Source organism: Falco peregrinus, chromosome 1 (assembly GCF_023634155.1).
Source record: "Falco peregrinus isolate bFalPer1 chromosome 1, bFalPer1.pri, whole genome shotgun sequence".
NCBI lineage: Eukaryota > Metazoa > Chordata > Aves > Falconiformes > Falconidae > Falco > Falco peregrinus.
The window spans coordinates 7077739-7090083 of NC_073721.1; the positions used below are offsets into that span (position 1 = coordinate 7077739).

Below are 12345 nucleotides of genomic sequence, written 5' to 3' on the forward strand. Positions count from 1 at the left end.
ATTTTTCTACTGGATTCCACTAAAAGACTAATCTTCCTTTTAAAATTATCTGTATTAAATTTTAAGTAGCAGTTAAGAAGTGTCCACAAGATGCTGCAAGTGAACAGTTGTGTTCGGGTAGCTCTGGGCCATTTTCCTGATGATGATGATGATTGGTGTAGTTTATTTTTTTTAATATCACTTTGCTCCAAATACAAGTCTGTTTAAAAGTATAATGATGGAACGGATACATTGAATTACGATATCTTACTGGCAAGATGAGTAAGTAACACGTTCTCTTTTATTTCTATATGCATTGTTTTTAACTTGCCGGTGAAGAATTCTGCAAGTAGTTGGCATGTCCTTTCCCACCTGTAGAAACATTGATCTCGTTCAATGCTGTCCTGCCAAAACAGTCAAAGAATATCAGTAATTTTTTAAAAAAATTTTTGCAGCATGACTAAATAGGAGAACTGCCAGTTTTATAATTTCAACAATTACTTTTGTCCAGATAGTAATTCAATATTTCAGCTGTCCATATAATCCATAATGGTGGTTTTAATAGGACTAAGGACCGCAGATGATGTTTGCTCCTCTTAGTTACAAGAAGGCAATAGTGCGGTTCCCTTCTGTAGTTTATGGAAGAGAACAAACATCTCCACACTTGCAAAAAGTATTAGTCTCTGGTCATCTTCTATGTATATTCTTTGGGGTATAAGAGTACGTCAATGTCCCGATAACTGGATTGTGAAGAGATGAACAGCGAGCAGACCTTCTGAAGGCTAAGCTTTCAGAGAAAGTACTATGCCTCAGGCTATGTTTATATGGGAAGTTCTTGTAGGCTAGGGTGAGGATACATGTGCTCCTCTTGTCTGGGTAGGGCAACTTTACCTTGCTGGTGTCAGTATTCTTTGGAATCTGCTACCTGATTTAAGATGATCCTGAAGCTTAATAAAGTAAACCTAGTTTCAGTATTTCTGTATTGCATTGTGTTGAGGTATAAGGGCATATCTCCATGGAACTGATGCCTTGTCAAGAATACCCTTAAAAACAAGCATTCCCTACTTCCCAGAACTGTAATGAGACACAGATTAATTAGGTCAAGTGAAGACAGTCTGTCAGCTTTTGTGACATAGCCTGGAAATGTAAAAATTGAAGGTGAAACCAACAAATAATTACTCTGATACAGAAAATTAATGGCATTGCTTAGCTGAATCTGGAAACCATGGATTTGTGGAAAAGCTGGTAATTTTTGAGTTGTTGCGGTGCTAGCTGCTAGAAGCTAGTCTGGGAAGGTAAAAGTATCCCACTTGAAGCAAGAGTTGTGTATCATTCTGTTGGTTTCAGATCTGTTTACAGGTAAACTTCTGTGTAGCCATTAATACATGAAGCCTTTGGATGATGCAGGTAACATGAAAGCTCTAAAACTGCAGAAACTGCTTTGGTGTATTTGTTCTGATAGTTTGTCACATAGCAGATGAGGAGGATCAGGAAGTAAACTTGTATCCATTCTTAAGTCTTTGAAAAAGGTTCTGTGTCTTGGTTCCAGACTTCGAAAAAATTGCATGGTTTTTTATTCTGTTTATGTGTCATAGCTGATGGGACCCATCAGACTGGAAAGGATAACTGTTAATCTGTTGAATGTTATCCTAAAATGGCATATTTTCTCAGATGTGAGTTGTGTTGGATGGAAAAGTAATAAAAGTATGTCTTATGTTTGAGAGTCTTTGTAAAAGTTCCTGTTTTCTTGTGGACAGGAGCTATATACTGATGTATAATAAAGACCAGTTTGCATCTTAATCTTTGAGCACTACTGCATCTTGAAGAACAAGTGATTGTGTTCTGGAGTCAAAGTTGTGTCTTCAAGAATAGTATCCTAAGTTCTTACTTTGCCTCATGTTTGTGAACCACTAGTCTTGGAGAGGGTTACATGGATTAGTACACAAGGTTGTTTATTATGGGCCAAGTTAACATTTATGAAATAAGATAATAATTTTTGTTATTCTAGAGTTAGTAAAATGGATGTATGTCTTAATACCTGGTACAACAAAATGTCAGGTAAAAGTGAAAGAAAAGATCACTGAGGCTTTTTTTCCCCCCTAGCTAACTCTGTCTTATTTATTTTTAAATCTAGCCACGAGCTGATCCCATCCCGATATGTAGCTTTTGTTTGGGAACGAAAGAGTCAAATCGTGAAAAAAAACCAGAAGAGCTGTTATCTTGTGCAGACTGTGGCAGCAGCGGTAAGTTGGCTGACTTTTTAAATACTAGAAATGTTTCTGTTTAAGTTTGGGTGTAAGGTATTAAAACTGTTTTAGATTTCTTAATGTCATCCTCTCTTTAGACATAGATTGAGAACTGAAACAAAGTGGGGGATGGAACTATGTTTTTTAACTAAAATTTTGTCATCTCAGTAGCCATGAATGAGATAGGTGAATTCACCTTTATGCCAAAAGTATAGATCTGCTGAGTAGATTAATAGGGGCACCACACTTGTAAAATACAGGTATTCTGTTACTGTTTGGGATCTGTGTTTGATCTGAAAACTCAGTTCTGCCTTGTGACATCAAATGATGGTCAAGAATTTTACTTGCACGGATTTGCAACATTTCGGAAGCTGAGAAATAATCATCATAATAAAGACTGTGTAGCAGCCTTTGCTGTTGGCCTGTCTTATGTATCCAATTCATTTTTTTTAAATAAAATTATTTTGTTACTCAGGTGGGAATTTGAATAGTATTTCAAATAACATAGTAAAGCTGTTAGGCACCTGCTACTTGTCAGGCACAAGAGAGCGATTCTCTACTGATCATATATACATATGTATATATGACCTTGCTCCTGTGTGTTGCAGCAGTTCTTGCAGATTCTGTGTGGCTGTTCTGAAAGCAGGTGCTTCCCTTAAAGTGAGCAACTAGGTTAATTTGGAAAACGACTATACTCTAACGTACTGTATGCATGCTGTTGCTTTGTGCAGTGTTTGTGTATGGATGATACCAAACGTATTCTTGGCCTAGGTTATTCCTGATTTTCAGAGGGATTTGGCTAAAAAACTTGGGCGGATCTCTTCAGCAACTCCATGCCATAAAGCTTTTGTTTGGCGCAGCTGTAGCATTCTGGATGTGAAAATGATCAGTTTAGCTATTCTGAAAAAATCCCCTGTGGAAAATAACATTATGCTGGAAGAGGAATTATTTGGTTAGTGTAGTTTGTCAGGTGAGTGGACTGCTTTTGTTTAGCTGCGCCAGTAAGAAGACTTTTGCTTCCATAAGCTTACAGCTACATTGGGAAGTACTTCTGGTAAAGCTTTGTGATGTAGACCATCCCATCCCAGCTCAGAGATGAAATACCAGCGCTGCTTAAAGTCACAAGCTGCACCATCCAGCTGCTTGCTGCTACCCCATTGTGGTGGCACCTGGTCACATATAAACTGGATTGAGGGACAAATGTGGTTGAAAGACAAGTCTGATCGGAAAGACAAGTCTGATAGGTTTCCCAGTCCAGTTCACTGCAGAGCTGTACCAATTTATATGCCAGAATGAAGAAGAGGGAAGTGCTCAGGAGGGAAGTGAGTAGAGAAACAGTAGGGTCCGTGTAAGTCAGTGCTGCTTCTGAGAAGGCTGGAAGTGAAAATACTGTTCTGATGTCTTTGCCTTCAGAGTCCACGTGTGTTATCGTTTTGTAGGTGTGCTGAAGATAGTCTGTCTTGGGTATGGTGATAGCTGCCTAAGTACTGGAGTAAAAGCAAAACGATGCGGATCACAAATGTGTCTTCAGTTAATCAGGATATGCTCTTGATTGTGTGCTTCTGAATCTGTCGCCCCAGACAGATACTTTGTATTTTAACCAGTGTATTGGTTTTTTAGTATATTCAAGCAAATGATTAAACGGTGAAGTAAGGAAGTGGCTTTTTCACCCCAGTGTGCAAAACCAAACCCCATAGACTTTAAACTGTCTTCCTTCAATGGCTTACAGATTGACTGTATTTTCCAGTATGCATTCTAGTATTTGGATATTTAATAGGATTTGTGTTTGGCTAGAATTTAGTATGCAGAGTTTACATAAATCAGGTGAGCTTAGATATCAGCTATTTTTCTGTTGTGTAATAATCCCCTGGTATGTCTAAGATGCTTTAGAACTGCAAGTCTTGACTTTCATGGATCAGCTTCCATTTGAATTAACACTGATACATTCTCTCTGCCTCATTAAGACTAAATTATCTTTAATTAGTTCCTCAGATGTATTAGATAAAAAGAATGAAATGTTGAGACTGCCAATCGGATTGCTGGATGGTTAAACTTTAGCTACTGATGCCTACACTAAAATAAAAACCAATCTCAGTGCAAGTTATAAATAACAAAACCTCACTCAAGTGGAGGTTTATTGTAATTGGATTTGTGATTTTGCACATAGCAGTGAATCTCAAAGCTGGTCTTGCTGTCTAACAAAACATAAGAGAAATTGTGTGTTCAAGTATATTGTTCAGTTGATCAGAGATTAAATTGCAGTGCCCACTACTGGCACGTCTGCTCTCCTTAACGTTTCTGTGTGAGTTGCTTGTGTCTCTTCAGGTAACGCCTCTGCATTCTGAAAGCAGAAACTATCTGGATAGATGGAAATGTCATTGGTACTGCTTGTATTTTGTGGCATTTGGATGGTTAATGTATTTGAGTGGTGGAAATGGACCGCTGTGTCATGTTGCACAGGGTATTTTCTAAAGGAGTAAGATGAGGGATGTCAGATGTGAGAAAACAAATCCTATTACAAAAGCAAACACTCTCCTTGTTTGTTTTTTGTGTGGTTTTTTTTTTTTTTGTTTGTTTGTTGGGTTGGGGTTTTTTTTTTGGTAGGTTGATGTCCATCCCTTGTCTGTCCGTCTGACATCCCATCCCGCTCCCCTCCCCTCCCTGCACCCGCCACCCCCCACCCCCCTTTCCCCTACCTTTTGATTTTGAAAAGTCAGTAAGTAGACTTGAGAACTGGAACTGAACTCTACTTCTGTTTTGCCAATTGAGTGGTGCAGAAGCAATTTTAAGAGCTGCTGCTGACAGATTTTAAAAGGGAGTTGAAGTTTTAGAGGATTAAAAAAATGTTGAGTTACTGAGGAACTGTAATAGATGTTTTAAAAAAGGGGAAAAAACAGCTAAAACTAAGAATACCTGTGGTTACTGTCCTTTCAAACTAATAGTATGTTAGGCTGAGAAGACAAGAAGGTTACTGATGAAAATTGGATGGGGGGGCAGGAAAGCAGAACAAAGACAGCGGACTCAGGTCCTCAGGTCAAGAGGAATAGGGTCAGAAAACATTTGGGAAGGACTGTGCAGAGATTGCTTTATAAATGAGATTTAGGGTATGCTTTAAGAATAAGGGAATATGGGAATTGCCTTAATTGCAGTCTGTGGAAGGATGTTGGCTAGTTGCATGAAATTAACTGCTAAGAAACCCACAGGTGGAAAAACCTGCTATGTGCCCAAGGTAGGTGCAGTGATCCTCACTGCTTATAGCTAAAGTTACCCTAAATAAATAATGCTTTCTGCCTAAAAGGTCATCGAGCACAAAGGTTTTTTTGTGAACTGTCTTACACATTAGTACCCAACACTTGTATCAAAGTTTAAAATAACTGGAGATATTGGCATATCTAATTTTAGCATTGTATGTAATTGTTGTCACTGATACAATACTTGTAGTTAAAAAAAAACAACAACCTAGTTGTTTTGTCAAACTTTTTGAAGAATATACAAGACCCAAATTTGCAATGAAGAAACAAAAGTGGGCAGATAAAAGGAGTTGCATTCGGTGAAAAAGGAGTGAGACATTCCGGTTTAACTTCCTGATCTCAACTATTTCTGCCAGATCAATGTATCACAAACTTTTAACATTTTCTTACTGGGATGGATAGGAATGAATTTCCAAGTGTTTAATTTTTAATAGCTTTATTTTAAAGTAAGGCTATATATACTCGTGTTGGAAAGTGCCAGTTTTCAAAGGTCTGAATTTCCAATGATCTGTTAAATGTGTGTGCTACATTAAAATATTGATGCTGCTGAGGTTTAAATGAAAGTCAAGTGATTGAACCGGGAGAAATTACCATCTGAAACACTTCAAACTGGAGTCTGATCAAGTGTTGAAAACCTCTTGGCAGATGCACCAGCTTCTGGATATGGAGAAGATAGTAACTTCTTGATTTCAGTTTAGATCAGTTAGAGCTGAAATAGTGCGAATTTTGAAGCCAGAAACATGCTTTCCCTCTACAGCTCTTTCAAATTTAAAGAAACTAGCTGTAAAATCACTGAAGGTCACAGAGACTCAATTTAACTGACTACAGAAATCTGTTAAACTACAAAAGCAGTTAAAAAGAGTCCCTTTTAAAAGTGAAACCAGTGTTGATTCACCACTTCATGTCTGGTAGACGTTACTCTCTACTTGTTACTGTTATGTTTGCACTTATGTTGATTTATGTCCAAAATTGAGTGTATTACACAATGTTAAAGAACAATACTGTATGGTATATTGAAATCTGAACATTTCTGTGCTGTCTCTGCTAGTGCATACCTAAATGACAGTAAAAGAGCATGGCAAATGCATAGCGATGACTACCATTTGTACTCTTCCAGCCTTTAGTTACTTGTGGCTCAAGGACTTGGAGTTGCAGGTAGAATCTTCGTATTTAGTACCAATGGATTATTTTTTCCTTTATTTTTTTCTCAGGTAATAAAATCTAACACTTAAGGATATTAACAAATGTATTTAGCTGTGGGGTTGCTTGAATGAGCAATGTTACGTTGGTGGATGACAGAGAAATAAAGTAACCCCTGTTAGACCTAAATGGTGCATAGTTACCAAGCCTTGAGAATGGGTGTTTCTTATGTTTATACTTCTTAGTTATTTACTTAAGGCAAAGTAAAAGTCAACAACTTAAATGACAAATTACTTGCTACTTGAAGTAAATCGCTTCTGTGCAGGGTAGATAACGGGAATTAAATGTGCTTATATGGAGGTAATTGGTGTATGATTGCACTTTAATGTGTTAATATAGTTGTTAAATCATGGTTGATGAAATAAGTCTTTCTGTGATATTGATTATTAATGTCAGCCACTCTAGAGAGCTTTTTTCTTATTTCTTAGCATGTATTTTTTAAACGAAGCACTTGTTAAGCTTCATTGAAGGGATCAGTGTAGCATTGAACTCAACTATGCAGTTAAAGAATATGTTTGTCACTTTAAGTGCATAGTTGGTTTTAACCACAAAAATATTGTCTTAAATTGTATATTAGGAATCAAATGTCAATGTTTCTCCAATGTATTTGGTTTTGACATTACTCTTTCAATTTTATTGATTGTTCTTTACTAATAGATCACATTCCTGCATTTTATTTTGAGAATATGCTATGTTTACACAATTTAAGTTGTCTTTTAAAGTCCAACAAAAAGTGGATTAAAGCCTTGGGTACACAAAATAAACAGAAATAAAATCTGAAGTTTCTACTTACTGAGGTGGCTTTTATGTTGGTCGTCTTCGCCATTCATGCCTCAGAAGAGCTCATGCTCATAGCAAATGCTCATGGGTTAGCCTGTATTCTTTGGGATGGTTTAGCTCAGTCTTGAACTGAGAAACAGCAGATGGAGAAAGTGTGAATCGCCATGGTTAGGCCATTACCTAGAAGAAGGCACATATCCTGAGTGACAGTGAGAAGAAAGCATCCTTCATGTGCATCACATCTCTGCAGCCATCTATAAGTGCAGCATGGCATCAGGGATTCTTATCCCTCTGACAGCTTGTGGGTTCATGTTATTGATAATCTCTGAATATAGTACTGGTAAAAAGTGTTTCCCTGGGAAGGTTTATCCCTTCCTATTTAGCAGTGCTTTTCTCTTTTCTGGATTACAGGTAAGCTGTATTGAGGTTGTTGAAGATGTGAAAAATCACTGCCAGTATTGCTTAAGGTGTTGCATGTGTTCGGTTGTCTGCTCTCTTGCATTAATTGGAAAAGCTACGTAGGCCTTCTGGGCTACCATGAAAAGAGGATGGTCCTGCCAGGGAATAAAACATAGTTTCATGGAGGTGGTAGCTCAGCTACTCTCCCTTACGTTGTTTTAAATCTTCCTTTGCAGCAAGTTTTTCTTGTGCCAGTTGCCAGCTTCCCTTTTTTTTTTCTTTTTTTCCTCCTTTTTACTGCTCTGAAATTGTTGTTTGTATAGAATTAAATAAGTTGGAATGAAAAATTCGTATAGTTTGACTGTTAAGTTTCTCTGGTAGACACTTCATATGTATAGAAAATATAACACTGTTTTATCTAAAGATTTCCTCTGTTTATGTTGCGCTGCTATGGAAGGAGAGTGGGATCAACTTTTTTGAAAAAAAAATTTCAGAACAAATGGCAGTTTAATATGCTGTGGAAATTACTATTGAAAATAAAAATTCCATTTCAGGTGCTTGTGTAGACCATTCACAGGTGTCAGTTAGAGTAGAAGTCAACTTTCTACCCGTCTTCATAAGTGAGTTTTACGGCAGTTATTTTGTATCTTTGTATGAAGTAGATAAGTTAAATAATGTGTTCCAAAGTGCTAAAAACAGCTGGTGCTCGCATGGTTGTGGTGGTGCTGGTAACGTCCTGTTGAACTTGGTCAATCTTGCCAATCTTATCTCAAGCTTTAAATATTTTGGCTTTTTTAGGACATCCATCATGTTTGAAATTCTGTCCTGAGTTAACAACAAATGTGAAGGCCTTAAGATGGCAGTGTATTGAATGCAAGACATGCAGTGCATGTAGGATCCAAGGCAAAAATGCAGTAAGTTAGATTGTTGAATGTTACGTGACTTTTCTTTGTTTACTGTAGCTTTGCACTTAGCACGTATCCAAATACAAATCACTGATGTACAACTTAAAGCAATGCTGTATTAAGTGTGTTTTCTCCTCTTCCTCCCCCCTTCTCCCTTTGCCTCCCTTCAGGATAACATGCTTTTTTGCGACTCCTGTGATAGAGGGTTCCACATGGAGTGCTGTGACCCACCACTTTCCAGAATGCCAAAAGGTGATAATAAAAATCCATTCAATGAAAATACTTTCCTTCACAGTCTTTTCATACACTAAGTGACCAAAAGGTCTTGAGCATGCTGTTTGTTTTTTTTTGGTTTTTTTTTTTTTTTTGCGTTGGTAAACATTATTATTTCAATCATGTCAAAGCCAGTGTTATTTTTCTTTACTTGAGATATTTTCTTTCTCAGGAAAATAGTAAATGTCTGTGGTTAGTTGACCAGATGAATTCACTGTGTATTGAGCTGTTGACCAGTTTATTGAAGATGAAGTTTTACGAAGTCTGTAAAATGTTTGGTGTATATGCACGGACAAAGAAATCCTTAGAGTGGGTGAAAGAGCCTGCTGCTTCATGCCTTTTGTAAGAGTAATTTAAAATAACAGGCAAACAAACAAAACACCTGTGTTTTCAGGTTTTCTGATCTCTATAAATTTTTGATACATAGCACTCCTCACTTCTGCTCTCACATCTTTATGGCTTTCTCTATTTAATCCTAAAGTTACACTAAAGGTTTTTCAGCCTTCCCCCCTCCAAAATCCCTAGCCTTATCTAGAATAAATGAAGTGTTCAGACATGGTCACCTAAAATTAAAAGGATGCCAAATAAGTTGTTCTACATTAAAGCAAAGATATCTAGATGTGATTTGGTGTTTTGTGTAGCACACTGTAGCCTAGATTGCTGTGTAACCCACATGTAATTCCCCCCTTCCCCCCCACAACAATCTTAATTGTGTCTGAAGAAAGATCTAGGTAGTACAAGGAGGAACAAGCTAGAACAGGAATTCTTCTAAGAACCTGTTTGATCACAATTTTTTCTGTGATCCTTGTTGCCTCCCCCCACTTGCCATGAGCATTTTGCTTTCAAAAATTTCAAAACATGGGTAGAAATGGATCACTTTTCTCTGTCCACTTCACCTTCTCTATCTCCTGTTCATAACTTGTTGACCTTGTGTATTGGTCATGTATCTTGGTAGACACCTGTGATACCAATTAAACAAACTGTGTACAATTAAACTTTTTTTTTTCTTTTATGTAGGGATGTGGATTTGCCAGGTCTGTAGACCAAAGAAGAAAGGGAGAAAGCTACTTCATGAGAAAGCTGCCCAAATAAGGCGACGATATGCAAAGCCTATTGGACGACCGAAAAATAAACTAAAGCAACGAATGTTGTAGGTTTCTCTTGAATTGTTTTTAATGTTTCTGAGACCATTGTCAAATAAGAGTTGATGCAGGTTTAACTACAGTTTTAACTGTATTTCAAGTTGGGGAAAGTAGGAGATGCGTTTTCTAGTATATCCCTTTCAGCCCAATGGTCAATAACTTCTTAATTATAGTGAATGCTTTCTGTGTCATGTCAGAAGGTGATGAAAAAACTCCTGTAACTTAATTTTCTAGATGCCATAATTTTTTAACAGAACTTGTATCTATAGCAGATGCAAATAGAAGTCTGTATGGTAACATACGCCGCAGCTACCTTTACTCGATAATAGCGAGTTACTTGTATACAACTTCAGGAGACTGTTCTGCTCGAAGACCTGTTCAAAAGTTGCATAAAAAAGACTTTATTAGTTAGTATCAGCTCACAAAATCCATTCCAAAAAGCAAACTGTGCAAGTACTACAAAAGTTCTGGTCTCGGTGGTACTCGAAAAAAAGTATTCCTTGAGTTCTGCTGTTAAGCTGCCACTGGTTACTAGGGAAAGAGGTTGCAATTCCTCTTGCTTCTCAGGAATGTGTTTATATAAGACAAGAGAGTCCTGTAATTCTTCTGGCATCTGTCTTTCCATGGAACACTGTAGTTGGACATGTTAAGGCTTGGTTAGAGGATTGTTTAAGTAGCATTCAAATACCAAGTTGACCTTACACTGAGTGTTAAAACAGGAGCAGATTCTGTGTTAACTCCAGTAGCATGTTGCCCTCCATCACATGTTCCTATCCACATATGCCTTTCTTTTCCTGTTTAACTATCTGTTTGGCCATGTCAACTCAGCAGCTGAAAAGCTTTCCAGCTTTATCTACTTCTCATTCTGTCATGTGGCTGTTACCCAACCATTATTCTCTGTAGTCTAAGCATGTGTTTGGTATGCTTCAGAGTTGCACAGTAGCTGGTGTAAAACTTCGCATTTTGCAAAATGAGAATTTTTGGAGCTAGTGGAGGCAACATATAAGAAGAGAAGGAAAACCCCCATATTTGCACTACTGGAGTGCAGCACACTAGTCAAGTTGATATACCTGGTGCTGTGCAGCTTGCTGCATCCTCTTTCCCCTCTCTCTCTTGCTTTTTTGGACCTTGTCTTAAAGTTCAGCGTATGTTGCTCTAGGACAAGGTACAAGCTCTAGTACAGGACAAGAATGAGGTGTGGCTCTGCATGAAAGTAAAAGATGTAGTTGTAGTGGCTCGTGAGAGCTCACTGGTAAAGGAAGAGTGGGTGAAACATTCTTTTACTTCTCCATTCTCCTCCTGACTAAGTGACTTAGGCATTTGAAAGTAATTGAAATAGCCATACAACTTTCAGTGTTTTAGCTGAATTTCCTATATATCATTGTGCGTGCATAATAAAAATATTCCCTGTATCTCTAGCTAAACCTCTGGTTTTACCCCTTTGGAAACCCCTAAGCCTTCCAGTGGAGGTTAGGGTTCTAACACAGTACTACCATTGTACTTCTCCTAAAAACATGTCCCTAATTTGGGTTCCCACAGTGAATTTAGCAGGAATATCTGTGTGACACAGTAATTCTGCGTATCCTCCTTCCTCATACGTGTAAAACAAAGGTTGGAAAGGTAGTGAGGGTTTTACTGTTGCATTTTTCTAATGGGATTTTGATCCACAACTTTTAAAATAAATGTCACACTAAAGGATGCAGAAGTTCTCTTAGCATTGGATTATGATTATGAATATTTTTATGAAGTTTATAAAACCAATTATATTCTTTGTAGCACGGGAGCCACATGAGCATGTTAGAATAGTAATAGGTGTGTGGGCTCTTTATATAATAAATATTTACAATACTGTGGGCACATTTCTGTCATTTAAATGTCTATATAAAATGAAGTGATTTTTGTTTTGGAAAAATAGTAGGTAGGCGATGGGATAAGAGAAGATACTCTTCCTCATGGAATCCTATTTAAAAGTGATCGTGGGGTACAGAAGACAACAGCATCATACACATAAAAGTGTGTGGCCACATGAAATACAGGAAGGTTAGCTAATGCCACTTAGTTCTTTTTGTGTAGTACAGAGGAAATGTGTCCAGTAGTACTGGAATAATTTTTTGACTGTTGACCATCTGTAGGAAGCCCTTCACAGGCAAATTACTGTGTAGAATTAACT

General features: G+C 37.5%; 1 protein-coding gene across 1 annotated transcript in view; it reads left to right on the top strand.

The window, feature by feature from the left end:
- The window catches only part of KAT6B (lysine acetyltransferase 6B), a 116390-nt gene that overhangs the window by 58377 nt on the left and 45668 nt on the right, over positions 1-12345 (top strand). The window contains 4 exon segments of the mRNA XM_055811236.1: positions 2114-2222; positions 8654-8769; positions 8931-9012; positions 10051-10183. Of these exon segments, the coding sequence (XP_055667211.1) occupies positions 2114-2222; positions 8654-8769; positions 8931-9012; positions 10051-10183 (440 nt within the window).